Raw genomic sequence first — 19678 nt, forward strand, 5'->3', positions numbered from 1 at the left:
ATCATGTCTCCCCTTTTCCAGGCCATATTTCTGGAGCTCTGCATCTCACACTGGGGACGGTGAGGCTGACACTGAAGTCAGCAGAGTAACAAAAGGAAGGAAACTGAAGGATGGAAGCCACAGGAAGCCAAAACAAAAATGGCGGAACCAGAGCTAGGTCTAACTCAACTCGAGTCATAAAGAGTTCAAACCCCCAGGGTGGTTTCATTCCAGAACCCTCACATTGCTTTGTTCTGTGTCTTTTTCTCCTCCAAGTCTCCGATTCCAGGGGAATGGACATTGCTATAGTTGTTCTCACGCCCGACTATGTGAACACAACACGTGGTTTGTGCTTCTCTATTGTAACTACTAATTCTTATGGCTGTCTATCCCCTCCCCTGCCATTACAGGGGCCTCAAAATGCAAGCAACGTCGTTCACCCACCTGTGTGTTTGACAGCAGCACCTGGCACAGAGAGGACATCATCTCTGTCCCACAAACAATGAACAGATCTTCTAAACAGACAATTCCTAAGAAGACTTTCTGCTCATAAATGTCCTTCCAACTGAAGCCAAAGTTTCCCTCTTGAGGATTAATGCCTTTGGCTCTGCTGTCCAGTCCTTAACAAAATAGATCTCTTTGAAAGGGGTGTCCCTGTTTCCTCAACGGCTAATGTATAAAGGGAGTAAAAGAAACTGGCTCAAAATTGAAGGGGAGTATTAGAGAAGAGAGAAATAGGGAGGAGAAGAGCAAAGAGTAAAGAACGGAGAGGAAAAGGGGTGGTGAAAAAGAGGCAAAGACATATCCAGCCTTCTTCAGACCTTTGCCTGGAATCCACCATCACCCCCTCCACTCTCCACAGAACTGTGGGCACTTCCAAGTCTACTCCCTTCTAAGGTGCTTCCCCTAGCCAATAAAGTGGAGGAAGCCATTTTTCGTTCTCCCCAAAATGCTCCACAATGGCTGAACATTCCTTTTTGATCTTTTCCTTGTTATAAAAGAAAACAAAGGAAGAGAAAAGGACTCCACATATAACCACCCGCGATCTAAAAGAACAGAATGGGGACATATGGCTGGCTCTGTCAGTGGAGCATGCAACGTTTGATCTTGGGGTTGTGAGTTCAAGCCTCACGCTGGGTGTAGAGATTACTTAAAAATAAAATCTTTAAAATGAATGAATGAATGAATGAATGAGTGAGTGAGCGAATGAATGAATGAAAAGAGCAGAATGATTAGACTTTACACATATGAAAACCCCAAAGGTGAATATTCAAGGTCTGGTGTGGCTGCTACAAGGGTGACTAAAACTGGAAAGGCTTTGCAGGTCCATTTGAATCAAAGTATTAGCAGAATGAAGTTCCATTTTTGTATAGCATTTCAGGGGGACCAAAGTTAGTTTTTTATTTCTTGATTTGTTTTTTTAAGTAATCTCTACACTCAACATGGGGCTCGAACTCACAACTCGAAGATCAAGAGTCAGATGCTCTTCTAACTGAGCCAGTCAGATGCCTTAGGAACCAAAGTTTTAAGGAAAGCAAACTACTAGTTAAGACTCCTGTAATAACTCTTTGAGCCTTTGGTTTAAATTTTATGGAGTTTGGGTCCATTCTAATTCCTTGGAAGACCTGAAGAATTACTACCTGCTGCATTTTTATGCCATCAGAGAGATCCTCTTTCATAAATTTAAAAATAAATCATGAACTTGCATTTTTTTTCACCTGTATATACAAGAAAATTCATTTTACACAATTTCCACTCCATTCCGTGTTCCGGAGACTTTGCTGAGATGGATGCTTTACAAGCACTTCTCAGGCAATAGGGAGGTCTTCATTCCCATCTTTGAGTAGAATGTATAAAGTTTAGACTGGGGGGGGGCAAAACAAGAGTTCGGCTCTTGTCACACAAATTAAACAAACAACAACAAAACGTATATATGAATGTACCCAAAAGGACCAAGAATGGCAGGAGAAAAAAAAAAGGTCAAGCAACAGATATAATAGTTCATAAATGCCAGGTGACACAAAGGCAAGTCTTCTAAGGAACTTCAAGAGATTGAACCCCAGAGCAGCCCCAGCCCCACCTGTCTCCGGATTTAAACAGGACTATTGTCAAGTGTAACATAGAGTAAAATTATTTTTCTTTTCCACAGGTTTCTCCTAGACTGCAGTGCAAATCAGGCCACCACACTCTTCTCCATGTTTTTGAAAAAGATAAAATCTCGTCTGCCTCTTGGTGACAAAGACACAGCAGAAGAAACAACGTAAGTCCTCGCCCCTATCTCAGGGCTCTGAGCCTGTCAGATTCAAGTGCAAACCACTTAGGAGGGCAGCTGGGCAGCCTGCTCACCGAGCAGATGATCACGCTAACCCTGCTAGCGGAAGCGGGGAGGAAGAAAAAGAAGAGCCCATATCCACAGTCATTATCACAACGAAGCCCTAAAATGCAGGCAAATAAAAAAGCACAGAACGTTTCTGTCCTATCAATCCAATCTCTGTAGCTCAACTAAATGGCGATAAAGCTTCCTGCAAACATAAAGGGACGTACATTCACAGAATAATTTTGAAAGCACAGGGCTCTCACTCTTTGGTCTCCAGTCAATAAATGCACCATAGGCGAACATTTTCAATAAATATTAAACCACAACAGACAACCATTCTGGTCTCTGGGACACACGCAGTGTTTTTACCCGCAGAAAGCACCTGTCGTAATAACTTCAAAAATGAGTTGCGGTAAAGAAAAATAAATTTACCCTGTGGTAATAGGACAATAGTCCTCAGACAGCCAGGCATTGGCACTGGGATAATAGCCCCTCGTAGACACGGACAAGAGTGCTTAACATCTGTCCTGCCTAGACTATGGGAGCAGAAGATGGGAAAGAATCCTGCAGCAGAAGGTTGAAGTCTTAGAAAAATACTGTGGAAAGCCAAAATCAAATAGAAATATTGTGTCTTTCTTTAAAAAAACAAAAACAAAAAAAGGTGTTTGGTTTGTATTCGGTGTCCAAAGACACATTTCTTTACTTGTTGCTGTCAAACCAAAGTCAAAACTATTAACCATTCACTACCTGGTAGAATGGAGCCACGCAGGAAGGAAAGAGGTAGGCTTCCTCTATGTTATGGAGAACAAATCTAACACATCTCTACCAGTGTCTCAAACTTCAGAAGGAACAGTGAGAATTTTAAATTTCAGGGTTAATCATCCCTGGCTTAACATCAAAAATGGATACCCACTACCCCTGGGTGAGAGGTCAGCAGTTGTAGGCAAATTTCATTAAAATGTTTAAATTCACGATGAGTGAAATGAAGAGAAAAGGGATCACAGCAGACAGGAATGTGTCCACAAAGAAAAGACATGCCCAGAGACCTCTCCTCATAGAATAACCTGTGCTTAGAAAACAGGGTTTTCACTCTGGAAAACAGTAAGGAGTTTCCTCAAAAAGTTAGAAATAGAATTACCCTGTGACCCAGCAATTGCCCTACTAGATATTTATCCAAAGGATACAAACATGATTTGAAGGGATACCTGCATCCCAGTGTTTATAGTGGCAATGTCTACAATAGCCAAACTATGGAAAGAGCCCAGATGTCCATCAACAGTAGAATGGAAAATGTGGTATATATACACAATGGAATATTACTCAGCCATCAGAAAGAGTGAAATCGCCATTTCCAACGACATGGATGGAACTAGCAGGCATTACGTTAAGCAAAATAACTCCAAGAAAGAAAAATACCATATGATCTCACTCATATATGGAATTTAAGAAACAAAACAGATAAACCTAGAGGAAAGGAAGGAAATATAAAAATAAGATGAAATCAGAGATAAAGGCAAACCATAAGAGACTCTTAACTCTAGGGAACAAACTGATGGTTGCTGGAAGGGAGGTGGGTGCGGGGATGGGGTAACTGGGTGCTGGGCATTAAGGAGGGCACAGGATGTACTAAGTGCTGGGTATTTTATGCAACTGATGAATCACTAAATTCTACCCTGAAACTAATAATACACTATACATTTACTAAATTGAATTTAAATTTTAAAAAAACTTTAAAGAAAACAGGTTATTCTTAGAAGCTGAGTATGACATTTAGGAAAGGAACTGAATTAATGTCCTGAAGAACTATACCTTTTTCATCCTTTCAAGTCAGAGAGGACAATGGCCATACAAAGTTTCATCAGGACAGAGGATGAACAGGTCATTTACCCAATGTGAAGGAGAGTACCAGAGGTAGACAAAAGACACCAAGAGTAGTTCAGAGTGAAGATTCTTTTCTAAGGCAGATCTGTGAGCAGTGGTCCAAAATGAAGAGGACAACGACCATTGCTCAGAGTGAAGGGCTAAGGCCCTCGGCCCCCGGAACAGCTCGGACACAGAATGGGCTGTGCAGGAAAGCGGTCACACAGCAAAGCCTGACTCCTATCCTTGCAAAGGCCACTTACAAAGGTGGCCCTTGGCTGGGATCTGAGAAATTCAACGTATAAAGCATTCCCACCACTTTAACTCTTTAATTGATGAGAGTAGCTCACTGTGCCTATCTGTTTATGCAATCCATGTGGTTTATGCCCAAGTAGAACAAAAAGGCAGAGAAAGGGAGAATTCACTCTCTCCCCCGATGATAAACTGGGACATTGGCCTTCTCCTCTCCTCAGACTGGGATTACACCACTGGCTCTCTTGGGTCTCCATCTTCCTGACAGCAATCATGGGGCCTCTCAGTCTCTGTAATGACATGAGCCAAGTCTTTATCATAACTCCGTATCTATCCATCCATCCATCCATCTTCTATTGATTCTGTTTCTCCGGAGAACCTGAAGACAGAGTGTTACTTAATCGGTTTGAGAATATCACAGGGAATTTTTTTTAACTCTTTCATTATGAATGAAGATTTGCTAATTTAGGATTTGCTGAATTTTTGCAATCCTCAGGCAATCACCTGTTAGATGCTATTATTCCTAAAACCACAGCTAATTTAGGGCCAGTATTGAAGGCTCACAACTGATGAGAGGAACAGCCTGGAATAAATAAGCCAGCACCCAGCCTACTTAATAATTTTCAGTGGACCCCGGCCAGCTCCTGGCCCCTGCTAATGACAAGAGTGGCCATCTACTGGGCATCCATGATCTGGGCTCGACCCTTCTCACACATCACTGCAAAGCTACAAATCTTTTGCAGAAGAGATTCAGAAAGGCCAAGCAACTAGTCACAAGTCACAAGTCAAGTTGGTGTGTCTGATTCCAAATCCCATATACTCTGTATCATCATGCTACAGCCAACTACAATTTAAGAAATACTCTAACAGACTGGGGTTTAATTTATTTAGTCTTTGGAAGAGAGAAAATTTAGGGCTGGTTATTCAAGGTAAGAAAGCAGCAGAAAAGTAAGAAAGCTTTCCTCTGTTGGTATATACAAAAATATTCATTCCGTATTACTCTAGGCCTTTGGGAATAGTAAGGGCACCCTGAGAAGGATGGCCCCAGCTCAGATCAGATCCCAAAGGCCTGAAATTTTGTTGAAATTCATAGGACCACTGCCCCCATGACAGATAACCTTCTAAGCGTCTCATTCTGTTCGAGTTGAAGGAAAAAAAAAAAACTGTACTAATGCCTACAAAGGCTTCCACGAAAAAAAAAAAAAAAAAAGGTTTTTGTTGAATGTCTGCTTTCCTTCTGGGATTCTGGAATTTGGATACATGCTAGACAGAGGGTGCCTAACTTACCAGCCCCCAATAAAAACTCTGGCCATTGAGTCTCTAACAAGCTCTTCTGGTAGACATTTCACATGTATTTTCACAACCCCAGGGCTGTGGGTATAGAGGCCGAGAGATCCCCCAGTCTTCTATCTGCAAGCTGGAGAACCTGAAAAGCCAACAGGAAGATTCAGTGTGAATCCAAAGGCCTGAGAACCAGGAGCTCCAAGGTCCAAGGGCAGGAGAAGACAGACGTCCCAGTTTAAGAAGAAAGCAAATTCACCTTTCTGCTGCCTTTTTGTTCCACTCAGGCCTTCAGGATTAAAAGAAAGCAAATTCACCTTTCTGCTGCCTTTTTGTTCCACTCAGGCCTTCAGGATTAAAAGAGGCCCACCCACATGGGGGAGGACAGTCGGCTTTATTCATCTACTGATTCAAGTGCTACTTTCTTCCAGAGACCCTCACCAACACACTCAGAAATAATGTTTTACCAGCTATCTGGGCACCCCTCAGCCCAACCAAATTGACACATAAAATTACCCATCATACTATATGACTGCAAAGATTCTGAATCCATGATCTGGTTTTTCCCTTCTTCTCTGTAGTTTTCATTCGGCAAATATATACCAAGTGCCAGCTTTGTGGGGATCCATACATAAGGCATTTGGGGGAGAAACTGAAGGTCCCAGTCTGCTTCACATCAGGTGGAACCTGCACGAGGATTCCAAAATTCCATGCATTGGAATGATCAGATTCTCATTCTCTAGGATCAGTTTCATCCTCTGTCGACTAAATCACCAAGCAAAGTCAGGAGAGAAGACCATAAGAAAGCCTAGACTGCTTTGTCTGAAAAAGCAAATATTAAAAAAAAAAAAACCTTTAGACTACAAAAACATCTATTCAAAAGGATATATACACCCCTATGTTATACTAGCATTATTTGTGAGAGCCATCATATGAAAGCAGCCCAAGTGTCCATCAATTAATAAATGGATAAAGTAGATGGGGTATATACACATGATGGAATATTATTCAGCCATCAAAAAGAATGAACTCTTGCCATTTGCAATGATGTGGATGGACTGAGAGAGTATTACACCAAGTGAAATAAGTCAGAAGGAGAAAGACAAAAACCATATGATTTCACTCATATGTGGAATTTAAGAAACAAAACAAATGGACAAAGGGAAAAAAGAAAGAAACCCAAAACACTCTTAACTATAGAAAACAAAGAGATGGTCACCAGAGGGAGGTGGGGGAGATGGGTGATTCAGGTGAAGAGAATTAAGAGCATCCCTATCGTGATGAACACTGAGTAATGTACAGAATTGTTGATTCACTATATTGTACACCAGACATGAACATAACACTTTATTACACTGAGATTAAAATTTTTTAAAAAATTAAATAAAAAGACGTGAAAAATAAATAAATAATCAAACCTTTCCATCTGGGGAAAAAAAAAAAAAAAAAAAAAAAAATGTTATGCCCCTGGAGAGGGAAGTGAGGGAAGAAACAAAACTAGAAATTGTTGGTGATGTAATCCCATGACCTGTAGAAGGGCACTTGGTAGTAATGAGAACCAGTGAATCTCCGGGACCAGAGAACCAGAATCAGTGAATCTCCGGGAAAGAGTTAGGCATTAAAGCACCTGAGATGAGAGAAGGTTTTCAGCTGGGAGACTAGGGGGTAGGGGGTGGGGATCTCCAGGCCCCTGCCTAACCTTAAGAAAACAGTATAAATAGTATAAATAGGGTCATTCTGAGTTTGGCTGAGACAAATCTGGGCCTAGCACCTGGTGTGTGGTCTGTCTGTTTCTCCCTGGCAGGATAACGGCATTCATGCCCAGCCCACCCCCACGCACAGAAGGCATCTGGGCACTATTCGTAGTCCTCCAGCAACATAGTTCAGAGGTTGTTAAATCACTGCAGAACATTTGAATTTATTTTAATTCTGTGGATCTTGTGTAAGATTCTTGGGGGAAAAAAAGGGCCTATAAAAAGTTGCAAAGAAGATCTTCAAATCCTCAATAGAAGCAAGAAGGTTGTAAATCTTAAAAATGTCATATAGAGGGGCGCCTGGGTGGCTCAGTGGGTTAAGCCGCTGCCTTCGGCTCAGGTCATGATCTCAGGGTCCTGGGATCGAGTCCCGCATCGGGCTCTCTGCTCGGCAGGGAGCCTGCTTCCTCCTCTCTCTCTCTGCCTGCCTCTCTGCCTATTTGTAATCTCTGTCTGTCAAATAAAATAAATAAAATCTTTAAAAAAAAAAAAAAAAAAAAAAAAAAAAAAAAAAAAAAATGTCATATAGAAAAATGCATCATAGCCATGACTTCTAACTTTGCTAGCTAATCCCTTCAGGGAATCAGCAAAAAAAGAAGAAAAGTCAGACGTGGTCATGCAGGCAAGGTGAGACGCCAAAGTATGGCCAGCTGCCCCCTTCTCCCCGCCCCTGGAGGAAGAGAGGACACGCTCATTCCATCCACACCCGCCTGGTTCCTTCTCACCAGTCAGGCTGGTGCTCTGAACAGCCACGGTGTTTTTTCTGGAATACTGGGAGAATCTTTTAAACAAATCATTCCTTGGGGGTAGTGAGAGGGTCATTTATTACCCCTTGGTCGTGTGTATGATTACTCGGTTCCCATGGGCGGAGGCGGTGGCGGAGGGGGGTGGTGTCTGAGAACCAGCGCTGTACCCACTCCACCTCTTCCTCCCTATTTCTGTCTGCTCTCCCTCAATGACCAAGTGATCAGAGCCTCGGACTCCTCCAGACCCAACCTCTGCCCTAGTTCCCTCTGGCAACTGGACAGTCTAGCACACGGTGTGGATGAGCTCAGAGCAGCGCTCGGTTTCCACATCAGCCCTCACCGAGCAGGGATTACAGTGCTGCTGTGAAAACCAGCTCCCTCCTCCAAGTGGCATATGTAGGTGAGATACGGGTTTGATCAACGTCGCCACAAAAACGGCCTTTAATGCTGTGGTTTATTGTTTTAATTTTCTTCGTCCTTTCTCTGCTACAGTAATAAGATGATAAGAGCAAGGTGGAGAAAGCATACATTAAAAAAAAAGAAAAGAAAATGAGGCAAATCTCCTGATTTGTTACCACATCTCTGCATAAAAGCTCCAAGAGAGAAACAATAGAGACATCCAACCCTCAAGACACGAAGATTCCAGTTCCAGCTCTGGCCCTAAGGAAGTGTGTGGTCTCCAGAATCCGGGCAGGTGTCTGTCTGGTCTCAGTTTTCTTCACTTGCAAAATCAACGACATAGGGCTTCATTCTCAAGACTACAGCATGTGACCCAGAAGGAGGACAGGGGGAAGGTCGTGTAATTAATTCAAATGACCTGGGGTAGTGGCTAATTTGATTTAGTGAAAGCTGAAGGGCGTTGATCCCTTTTTCATCCTTGGAAGGAGCAAGAGCTCAGAGCGGCCGGGCACTGCCCTGCGGCAAGCCTGGCGTTCGCTGTCCACCATCACGGGGAAGTGCTCCAAGACTCTCCTCTCATGATGTGCTCCCCACCAGGGGCTCGCTTATCATGTTGCTTTGCTGAGCAATATCTCTTTTGTGGCAGGTACAAAGGTCCCTACCAGCTTATCCAATCCAGGCACTCCTAAATTCCCCAAGGAGCTGGATCTGAAGCGATAAAGGTTTTCCATGATGATCCTGGCTGCTGACTCCTGTCCAAGAGAGAGCAGCGAGAGACAGCAAAGGGGCATGTGTGTGTCTTCATTACATAGAGCAATGGACCTAAGGCCAGAAAGTCAGAGGCTGGGAGAAACAGGAGGGGAAAATGAGCAGGGCAGAATAAAGGAGACAAAACAAAGGGAGGGACTGATCCACCACCACCTAAGAGACACCCACACTGGGGTCTGTTCTTCTAACTGCCTTCCCTCAGTCCTGTGGCCCACCGGATACTAAACCAGTAAATCGACTTAATGGGAACAGTCATACACCCACAGCCCAGGCATTCTGCAAAAGCAAAACCTCAGGAGGAGCCTGGCGGCGTGCTCTGCCCTAGTCTCTCAGGGGCACTTTCCTCAGATCTGAACTGGTCGATGTGTGCCAGCCCCAGGCTGAGTGCAGGCACCCTGAGATGGGCGCGCAGGATTCCAGGTGTTACAGGAGAGACGAGGGGGCAGGGAAGGGCCAGTGTGACCTTCAGAGATTGGGAAAGAAGGCCATGGGGGTGCCCTGTAAACTGTGAGGTAAAGTATGAGGAGAAGCCAGCCCCCCAGAGAAAGAAGGTGGGGAGGCAGAGGCAGCAAAGAGAAAGCATGGGCACAGGGCAAGGTGGGAGAGGCCTGGTGAGCTGGGGTGCTCAGGGTCACCAGTGTGGCTGAAGGGGCAGTGGTGGGGGGCAAAAATGCTGGGCAGTGAGAGGCACACAGAGCCCTCCACTTCTGGTCTCTCAGCCCAGCCAAAGGAACTGGGGTGTATCCTGCCTGTGGTGGGAAGGCGACGTGGCACAGGGTGCCGGGTCCCCCTGCCAAATCCCAGGATTGCACTGGCTCCCATGGAGAGACCCAACTTAGGAGGCACAAAAACAAAAGAAGGAAGCCACTGGAAAGCCACTACATCTGCCAGGACAGGGAGAGGGAGATGATGCCATGGTCTAGACACCTTGAGGAATGACAAGAGGCAGGATTTTGAAGGTGGGGAAGAAACCTGGTAAGAAGGAACTATGAGGCATGAATCGTTTGTAGGTATGTCCCTGTAGGAGGTCAGGCCCGATCTAGCACTTTCCTGCCAAGGAAGGGTAAGCTCCATAAAGGTAGAAGAATATGCCCTATTGCATTTCCCAGGGAGTAAATTGGGTGAAACCAAATGAAAGGGAACAGCTGCGGCCTCCAGGATCGTCACTGGAAGGAATCACGGCTGGTTATTCCCTGCCATCCCAGGTCTGTCTTCCACCCTCCAGTCCTACTCTGTGTCCCAGAGGCCTGCCTGCTGACATCACCCAGGCCCTCTGGCTTTGGGCTGGCCCATAAGGGACCTATCAGAAGAGCAGAGAGTGAAGAGGCGAGAGATCAGTGTACATCCTCTGCCATTCCCTCCATGCTTTGGACAAGGGCTCTAGCAATGGCTGTATCCCCAAGCCATTCATTCTGGCACCATTCTCCATGGCTCACTGGGCTCCCCCCTCCCTTGTCCCTGTGCCCAGGGGTGGCACAAGTTCAAACAGCTTTCGCTGACTTCCTTCACCCAGCCTGGACTTCCGTCATTAGTCCCTCTAGTAAATTCTCTTCACTGGAACCGCCTGGAGTGAGTTCCTTTCCTGCAGGGACCCCATCTGAAACACGAGGGGTTTCCAGTCATCTTGAGAACCCTCTGCAGCCCCACAAGCAATAGGAGCTGCCTTCCTAGGGTCAGGGGGTTGCCTCCATCGCTGGTCCAACTTTTCCAAAGCTCACGAATGCCTCATTAAAGAGGAATCATCCTAGTGTTCAAAATAATAGCTCAACACGAACAGTGTACCACAGAGGAAATCATCAAATCCTTGCAGGCTCAGCACATGTTAGCTGAAGAGGGGACATACACCTGGCAAGGCCTCTTCTCCCACACCGTCACCATGAGCCTGAATGACGTGACCGCAGGACGAGAATTTCCTGATCTATATTCCCAGCGTTTCCAGCAATGCAATGGAAACTGTTCCCAGTGCAGGGGCTTCAAGGATTCCTCTCATCATGTAAGAGTCAGGATGATTGAGACAGTTTCTCAGCGGGGGGGTGGGGGGGATGTGGGTGTGGAATCCTACTTTAATCTTGCCCTTTTAGGCGCCAGTTCAAAACAGTGGTCCAAACTTCTTGTTGCTGGCAGGCACTGGGCATAGCTTAGAGAGCAGTGCCCGACAGACAGTCCTTAGCCCTGAAGGAGACGAGCACCTAGCACACAGAATTTCTTCTAGAATTTAATTCTAGCACACAGAATTAAATACAAAGCCATAGGCAGCACCCAGAGCCAACAGAGTGCAGGAGCTGGGGGAGCAGATAGGAGGGAGCATCCTGTCTAGTAAGGAGGAGCAAACAGGGAATTGATTTCCTTTCTTCCAGGAAATCAAAGCTGAGGGGAGCGGGAAGTGCAGGGGACAGCCGGGAGAGGAGGCAGCGGACTCCAGGCAGCTGGACCCACGCGGGTAAAGGCTGGAGGCAGACAACATGGCCGAGCCCTCAGAGTTCCGCACAGCTCATGCAGAATGTGACCAGAAGGATAGCGGTGAGGACGCTGGGGGCGGGTGGCACCTCTCGGAAGTCCTTATAAGGTGGGAGACCATAGGGTTTATCATCTGAACTGGGGACCTTAAGAGAGACATATCTGCCCTGGGAAGACAGACACCCCAGACATGCAGTCTCTCCACCTCTGTGACTCTGTGGACAACGGGATGTCTCTGACAGGGCTGGAGCAGAGCAGGAACAATATCCAATCTGTGCTCCAGGAAAGTCATTCCAGGACCCCCTGGGGACAATAAGCTGGAGAGGTGCCAAAACTGAAGAACGAGAGAGCAAACAGTAAAGACGTTATTGGAGAAATTCAGGGGCGAGATGATGGGGGCTTCCTGCCTTTCCTGCCTATGTTGGGGGAGGCTGGTGGTGAGGTCACTGAGACCGACACTGAGACAGTCAAGAGACTGAAATTGATGAGGGCCAGTGACTGGAAACCGGGGCTGGGAGGAGAGATGAAAGCAAGAGGAAGGAACCCAATCCTAACTGGGTACCAGGCGAGGGCAGGTGAAGGAGGATGTGGGTCACTGAGAAATGGGAGATAGAGGAGCCCATGGGGAGAGCAGGGGGAATGGAGGGAGAGTGCACTTGAGACATGCTGGGCTGAGTCACGTAGGGACATCTGGGGAGCCACTGGATAGGCGGGCAAGGTCTGGGGGAGGAGACTAGGGCGGGAAACCAGGACACAGGACTTAGCAGCATATACATGAAATGAAAATGGCCCTGGGGCAGGGGGCAGTGACCTTGAGATGTCCCCCAGGGCGACAAGGGGGTACAGAAGCGAGGGGATGAAGAAGCAAATCGGGCAAGACATTTAGCCTTAGAGGGTATCAACTTTTGGGGGCTGGGGGACATTACCAAGGCAGAACAAGACTTTGAACAGGAAGTCCTGACTAGACACAAATGTCATAACAGACGTATAAAGAACAGCAAAAGCCCCTCTAAATGCAAATACACACCACTCAGAGTCTTTTCCTTGATTTTGGATCCACAGAAACCAACCCCTAAAACAACCAAATCAGTCAGGATAGAACATTCATGGCTATCTGAACAAACATGAAGGGAAATGTCCCTTAGATCCAAATCTGGGACAGTCCAGCTATCATTTCAAGCTGCCTTCCGTCTGGTTGGCAAGAGGAAAACTAAATTTCCGTGACTGACACTTTCAAACAGAGGTGACGTATCCCTGGGTAATTCAGACTGTCTCACTCAGCGGCCAGCTGTAACAGAATTTGTCACAGGTAGAAATTCAGGGAGTTTCTTTTTGATACAATTAAATGGTCCCTAATAATATTGGATGAGCTGCATAGACAGGAAATGAGGAAACTCTCAAGTACCCGGAATTACAGGGAAGGGACAGAAATCCCCCTTTCTGCGGCTGTTCTGTACCATAAAAATGATCTTTCCTTCCCAGATATGAGCACTATCTCCATGTACATAACCAACACCCCTTCAAAAGAAATAAAGAATACCGTGAAAATTTTTACTAACAAAAATCATTACAGGGGCGCCTGGGTGGCTCAGTGGGTTAAAGCCGCTGCCTTCAGCCCAGGTCATGATCTCAGGGTCCTGGGATCAAGCCCCACATCGGGCTCTCTGCTCAGCAGGGAGCCTGCTTTCCTTCCTCTCTCTGCCTGCCTCTCTGCCTACTTGTGATCTCTCTGTCAAATAAATAAATAAAATCTTTAAAAAAAAAAAATTCATTACATATATACCTATTTCCTAAAGTGAGTTCAAATGGAGAAAACATAACCCAGAATACCATTTTCCATCTACCTGTTAAGACTTTTTTTTTCCTTTAATCTCCTAGCTTCCCTTCCGTTTTGGTTGGGCGTTCCCATGGCATGCTGGAGCTTGAAATTCATAGTTATTCCCATCCAGGGAGCTGCGTCCCCTCGTAATACCTGTTATTATGCAGTAATGCTCGTGGACATGGGGCACCTGCTTGTCAGAGCTGGTGAGTTATTTTTTGATCATAGTGTAATTATCCCATTACCAACAGACGCTGAAAATCAAGAGGAACCAGGGAAAGGAAACACTCTGTCCCTCTTGTTATACACAACTAAAAATCCCTACTGAAAGATTCCTCACCAACAGATTTATTAGCCCCTCAGTAACTGTTTGTGGTTTGAGTCAAGGAGAGAATTTTCATGGTGGTGTAACCTACCAAATATGAAGGGGAAAATCTCCTGAACACCCGCCTTCAAGGGTATAAAAGAAAACATCAAGGGCATGACTGGAACTATCAAACAGAAACCAGGCAATGTGACTCTGCCCAAACCATGGCCAGTGACATGGCTAGTGTAAGTGAGAAAGACACTAAGACCCTAACCCCTGAAGCCTATACTTGCCCAGTTTTGGAATTCCTCACTCAGAGAGGGAGGTGCCCAGGCTTGGTTTCACTGGAAACCATGATGCCGCTCAGGGCCTCCTGCCTCCTAAGAGGTAGAAGACTGGAGATAATATCATCAGCTCTGCAAGGAACCCAAGTGGGCAGATCACACTGGCAAGCAGGGCTTCTGTAGGCATAAAGGAAAGCAATATGCTCATTTGTGTTAGGAGTTGATGCAGGAGCATGCCTGCACCCTTCCACCCTCCTTCTTGTCTGATGGCCAGAGCACTGGACTTCTCGGTTGCCCCAGATACCAACATGAGCCCAGAGGAAAGAGGACAGCCCTCCGGGAATGGAAACAAATTACATCTGACACTATATAAAAGCAGAATGACTCTCAGGCAGGCATCAGCAGTAACAGTGCTGCTGTAACACGCTTGGGTTTTCTCCTGAAATCTTCAGTCTTCCTAGATTACATGACGATCCTTTGCAAGAGAGAGGCTCTTAGAAGAACCAGAAACTGCAAGCAGTCTGGGATTCTGAATTCTCCTAGACCAATTCGAAGAAGGATATATGTGACTAAAATTTCCACCAAAAAGGATTAATTAAATTTGCAAGCCTCAGGAACCTCAAAATCTTACGAATCCAGAAAATCCATTGCCAATAAGGCCTTATTGGAGTTATTAAAACAAATATTATAATTTATAAAATAATGAAAATAATTAGGGGCACCTGGCTGGCTCAATGAGTAGAGCATGTGACTCTTGATCTTGGGGTTGTGAGTTCGAGCACCACGTTGGGTGTAGAGATTACTTAAAAAAATAAAAATCTTTTAAAAAAATTATTATTATACATGTTCATTCATTAGAATTGGTCCATCAATGTAAAATACTGAAATGGCTATTGTAGCATACATCTACTACCTTTACCACAAAAGTGCCATGTTTTAAAAAGTTGCACAGCTGTGCGCAAAGCCTGAAAAAAAAATTATATACAATTCTTTATCACTTACTAAAAACTTTTTAAACTTCAGTTTCGATATCAGTCATTATGAAAGTGCATTCCATCTGGAGTCCTGCTCCGGATAAACAACAATGATGGAAACACTACATAAAAACCCAATACACAGGGCGCCTGGGTGGCTCAGTGGGTTAAGCCGCTGCCTTCGGCTCGGGTCATGATCTCAGAGTCCTGGGATCGAGTCCCGCATCGGGCTCTCTGCTCAGCGGAGAGCCTGCTTCCCTCTCTCTCTCTCTGCCTGCCTCTCCATCTACTTGTGATTTCTCTCTGTCAAATAAATAAATAAAATCTTAAAAAAAAAAAAACCCAATACACAGAATAAAATCTGACAAACCAATTTTTCCAATATTAATATTTTCTGCAACTTCGAAATAGTGGGAACTCTTTTTGCCTTTTGGTGTCTGTGTTCTGTGTGTGTGTGTGTGTGTGTGTGTGTGTGTTTTCTCTTTTGATCTAAGGCTGAATCACTTTCTGGCTTCATTCAGAATCCGCTGAGGCCCAATGGGGAGCTAGCTATTTGTGCTCAGCGCTTTATGCCCTAGGAAAACCATGGGTCTGACTCATTTCTACTGTGTGCCCTATGTCTTGTTAATAAAGCTTGTGGAAAAGTCAAGAAACAGGACTTGGCTCTGGTTATTGAGTGGATTTTCCCATTTTTCATGGTAACTTGGAAAATGTTCCTGCCCAAAGCAAGTGGGTGTTGGAATAACCCAGTTCTATTCTTGGAACCTCCAGTAAGAAGCCTCAGGCTAGCAATCTCACCTCACTGGGCTGAATTTTCTCAATTTTGCCTCTTTTTTTTTTTTTTTTTTTTTGAAGTGGAGGGAATACGGAAGGATAGCAACTGATGAGATTATGTCTGCCAAATTTTGAAGAAAATAAATGAAAAATCATAATGCTTACGAGATCTCCCATCCCCAGGGTTTTAAATAGCAGGCTAGATTTCCATTTGTTTGAGATGATGATGTCTGAAATGGAAATGCATGACCTCTCAGGCACCTTTCTAAATTTCAGGTCAAAAAGAGACAGAGAAGTTCATTCACTCACAGCAGTCAAGCAAAAAAGAAACAGGTAACTTTTCTAAAGTCTCATATGAGCAATGCCTTGACCACAGGCCAACCTCAGTTCAAGTCCTCTGTCTACAGTAAACCTGTGCCCATCCATTTCTCAGCAGAGGCAGATTGCCACTACCCATCTTCTACCTAAGTGGGGGTCTGAACTCCTGGCAGATGTAATAATGGGGATCTTTGCTTTACCGAACATCACGTGTGTTCTTACAATACCTTGATTAGTTTCTTAAAAGGATCCACCTTGGACTTCCAAATTAGCAAAAAGTAAAATAAAAACTAGTGTTAATCACTCTCAAGGATGAGCTATGACAGACATGCTCATTCGTAGTAGTTGTAGGAGAATAAATCAGTAAAAAAAACCTATCTAAAAGTCAGGATGGCCTGCGCCTGGGTGGCTCAGTGGGTTAAGCCGCTGCCTTCGGCTCAGGTCATGATCTCAGGGTCCTGGGATCGAGTTCCGCATCGGGCTCTCTGCTCAGGAGGGAGCCTGCTTCCCTTCCTCTCTCTCTGCCTGCCTCTCTGCCTACTTGTGATTTCTGTCAAATAAATAAATAAAATCTTTAAAAAATAAAAAATAAAAAAATAAAAGTCAGGATGGCATCATGGAAGCCCTTAAAATAAAAGTATATCTTTTAACTTAAATTTCCCTCCTCAGGATTTATCACAAGACCCATTGCAGCAGTATTCACAATGGCCAAGATATGGAAACAACGTAAGAGTCTGTCGACGGATGAGGAGATAAAGATGGTGTGGGGTAGACGTACAATGGAATATTATTCAGCCATGAGAAAGAAGAAAGTGCTGCCATTTGTGACAATACAGAAGGGCCTTCAAAACATTACGTTGAGTGAAATAAGTCAGACAGAGAGAGGCAAATGCTGCATGGTGTCACTTATGTGTGGAATCTTAAAAAAAAGAAAATGTCAAACTCTGATACAGAGAGTAGAATGGTGGTTGCCAAGAGCTGGGGGACGAGGGAAAGACTGAGTCATAAAAGGGTACATACTTTCAGCTATAAGAGCAGTAAAATATGAGGATCTAATGTTTAACATGATGACTATAGTTGATAACATTGTATTATATCACTGAAATTTTCTAAGAGAATAAAGCTTAAATGTTCTCACAAAATTTATATATATAAATATGCAATAGATGTGATAATTAACTGGATGGAGGAAGCTTTTCACAATGTATACATACATTGAGTCATCACAATATACATTTTCATATCTCCCCACTTTATCTGTCATCAATAAAGCTGAAAAAAGATACCAATTTTAATATATGTGCTGCCAAAGTAAGCACTGAAAAAAACTATACTGAAACCAGGTGACTTAAAAAAGAAAATAGTCAGGATTGTGCAGAGAAAGGTATGGACAAGGATGTCCCCCATATGTTATGCACAATAGTTAAAAAAAAAAGAAAGAAAGAAAGAAGCCAAATGTCAAAAACAGGAGAGTGGATAAGTAAGACACATCCAGACAAGGAGATATTAAAAAGTCATTGAAAAGTGTATTTGCAAACAACTATATAATTCATGGTAAGTTGCCCTGGATATAATATTGGAAGAAAAAAAAATCCTGATTTGAAGTTATATAGTAGTAAGTGTGTTAGCAACTTAGACAAATGCAATTAGCAAATGAGCACTGTAATAATAATAATTTAGGAAGAGTCACTCAGAAAGCAAGAAAGCAAGTCCCTCTCTAGTGCTAACGTGGGCTCATCTGCGTCTCTAATCTGTCAACAGCTGGGCCGTGTTTCATCCTCCATATGGCGCCCCAGTATTGTAATCACAGGTTTCTTTTGATGACGTATCTCTCCATCACCTGACCCACTGAACGGAGAGCTCTCTGCAGGCAAGGGCTAGTTTCAACACTGCTTTGGACATTGCAATATATTCTGCTCTGACACCCTGGCAGGGAGGCTTATTCATTCGTGCTCCTTGTGCTACGTCAGTTACCCTGGAGTGCCAGGGGGCTGGAAGAGGTTTCTTCTGAAAGAAAATATAGATGTCCAGGGAGCATGTGATTGCAGTGTTGGAGTGGGGTCCCTACGTCCAAGATCTCTGGGCAACCCCCTCTCATGCTCATCAGATGTGGCCAGCTGTGGGCCTGCCCAGGTGTCATTTATGCAGGAGCCATGAGGCTGAGGAAACACCAAGAGGCTTGCGGTTCACTGTGGCTTAACCTTGGCTCCCACGCCCCCTTCCCCAACCCCAGCAAATGCTTCCTCGGCCCCAGCCCAGGCCCTAGAGCTACCTTGGGAGAAATCCCCCAGCCTGAATGCCACCCTAAACAACTTGTTGTCCCCTCCCACTGGGCCAGAGAGCTCGCCTCAGTTTTCCTTCTCTGGAACCTGTTTTCTCTGGCATAGTGGCACTCCCCAAATTCCTAGCTCTCTTCAAAGAGAGGACATTGAAACATCCCCCACTGTCCACCCCACAAGTGGCTGTGCTAACATCTCTGTCCCTCTCTCTCTCTCACACACACACACAGAATAGAAGAAAATTCAGAAGGTCATAGTCCATCATCTTGTTTAGGCAATAATAATAGTTACTACATTTTGAAACTTATTCTGTGCCAGCACTGTGCTCATAAGCTCTTTCCATGGGCTGTCCTACAAGACGAGTGCCATTACTATCTCCATTTCACAGATGAGAAAACAGAGGCTGCAAGGGCTTAAGCACCTGTCCAGCATCCCACCACTGAACTAGGACCCATGCCCGAGCAGTGTGACTATGGAACCCCAACCAAGTCACGGTCATGCAGAAGTCAAAGGGTTCAGCATCTCTGTACTGGAAGGCTTTTAGCGGGTCCACCAACAGACCCTGTGGACACACTTACGATGAGGCTCATTTCTGGCAGAACATGGCCAGAAAGCTGGGAGGCTGGAGCAGGGGTGGATGAAGTAATAAAGAGGGAAGAAAAGAGAAGGAACAGGGCTGAAAGGGCAGCAGAGTGCATGGGCGGAGAGAATCCCACTCACCCTGGAAAAACTGTGACACTGAGTGTGGCAATGGCTTCCAGCTCTTTCCACCGCCAAGTACTAGTCAGAACCTTCCCTCCAGTGCCCAGAGAAATCCCTGCTTCAGAGCAACTCCTGCATGCACACTAAGCCTTCCTACCTTGACCATCTCCCCAACGCAGTCTGTGGAGTTACTCGCAGGGCTGCTCTGAATCCTGGCCTGGGATCATCAAGCCCCATCCCAGATAGCTTAGAAACAAAGCCGTCCAGCTAGAGGGCTGTAACAGAAGGAGAAATAGGACTTGGCAGCCTTGAGTCATTCAACCAACACCCTTCCTCTCTGTGCTACATAATTTTTCCTTCTCTGAATTTTATGTGCAACCAGCAATCAAGACAGGAAAAACAAGCAAA

The 19678-nt window shown here is 44.9% G+C and overlaps 1 protein-coding gene across 3 annotated transcripts in view; it reads right to left on the minus strand.

Moving 5' to 3' along the window:
• Positions 1-19678, minus strand: part of CAMK1D (calcium/calmodulin dependent protein kinase ID) — a 435921-nt gene that overhangs the window by 362764 nt on the left and 53479 nt on the right. Inside the window, exon 1 of one of the 3 annotated variants that reach the window (XM_059184139.1) lies at positions 19428-19567. The exons of the other annotated variants lie outside the window; for them this stretch is intronic. Coding sequence (XP_059040122.1) covers positions 19428-19507 — 80 coding nt within the window. The 5' untranslated portion in view covers positions 19508-19567. Of the gene's footprint in view, positions 1-19427; positions 19568-19678 lie in introns of those variants that run through there. 3 annotated transcript variants of the gene reach the window in all.

Source organism: Mustela lutreola, chromosome 8 (genome assembly GCF_030435805.1).
Source record: "Mustela lutreola isolate mMusLut2 chromosome 8, mMusLut2.pri, whole genome shotgun sequence".
Lineage (NCBI taxonomy): Eukaryota > Metazoa > Chordata > Mammalia > Carnivora > Mustelidae > Mustela > Mustela lutreola.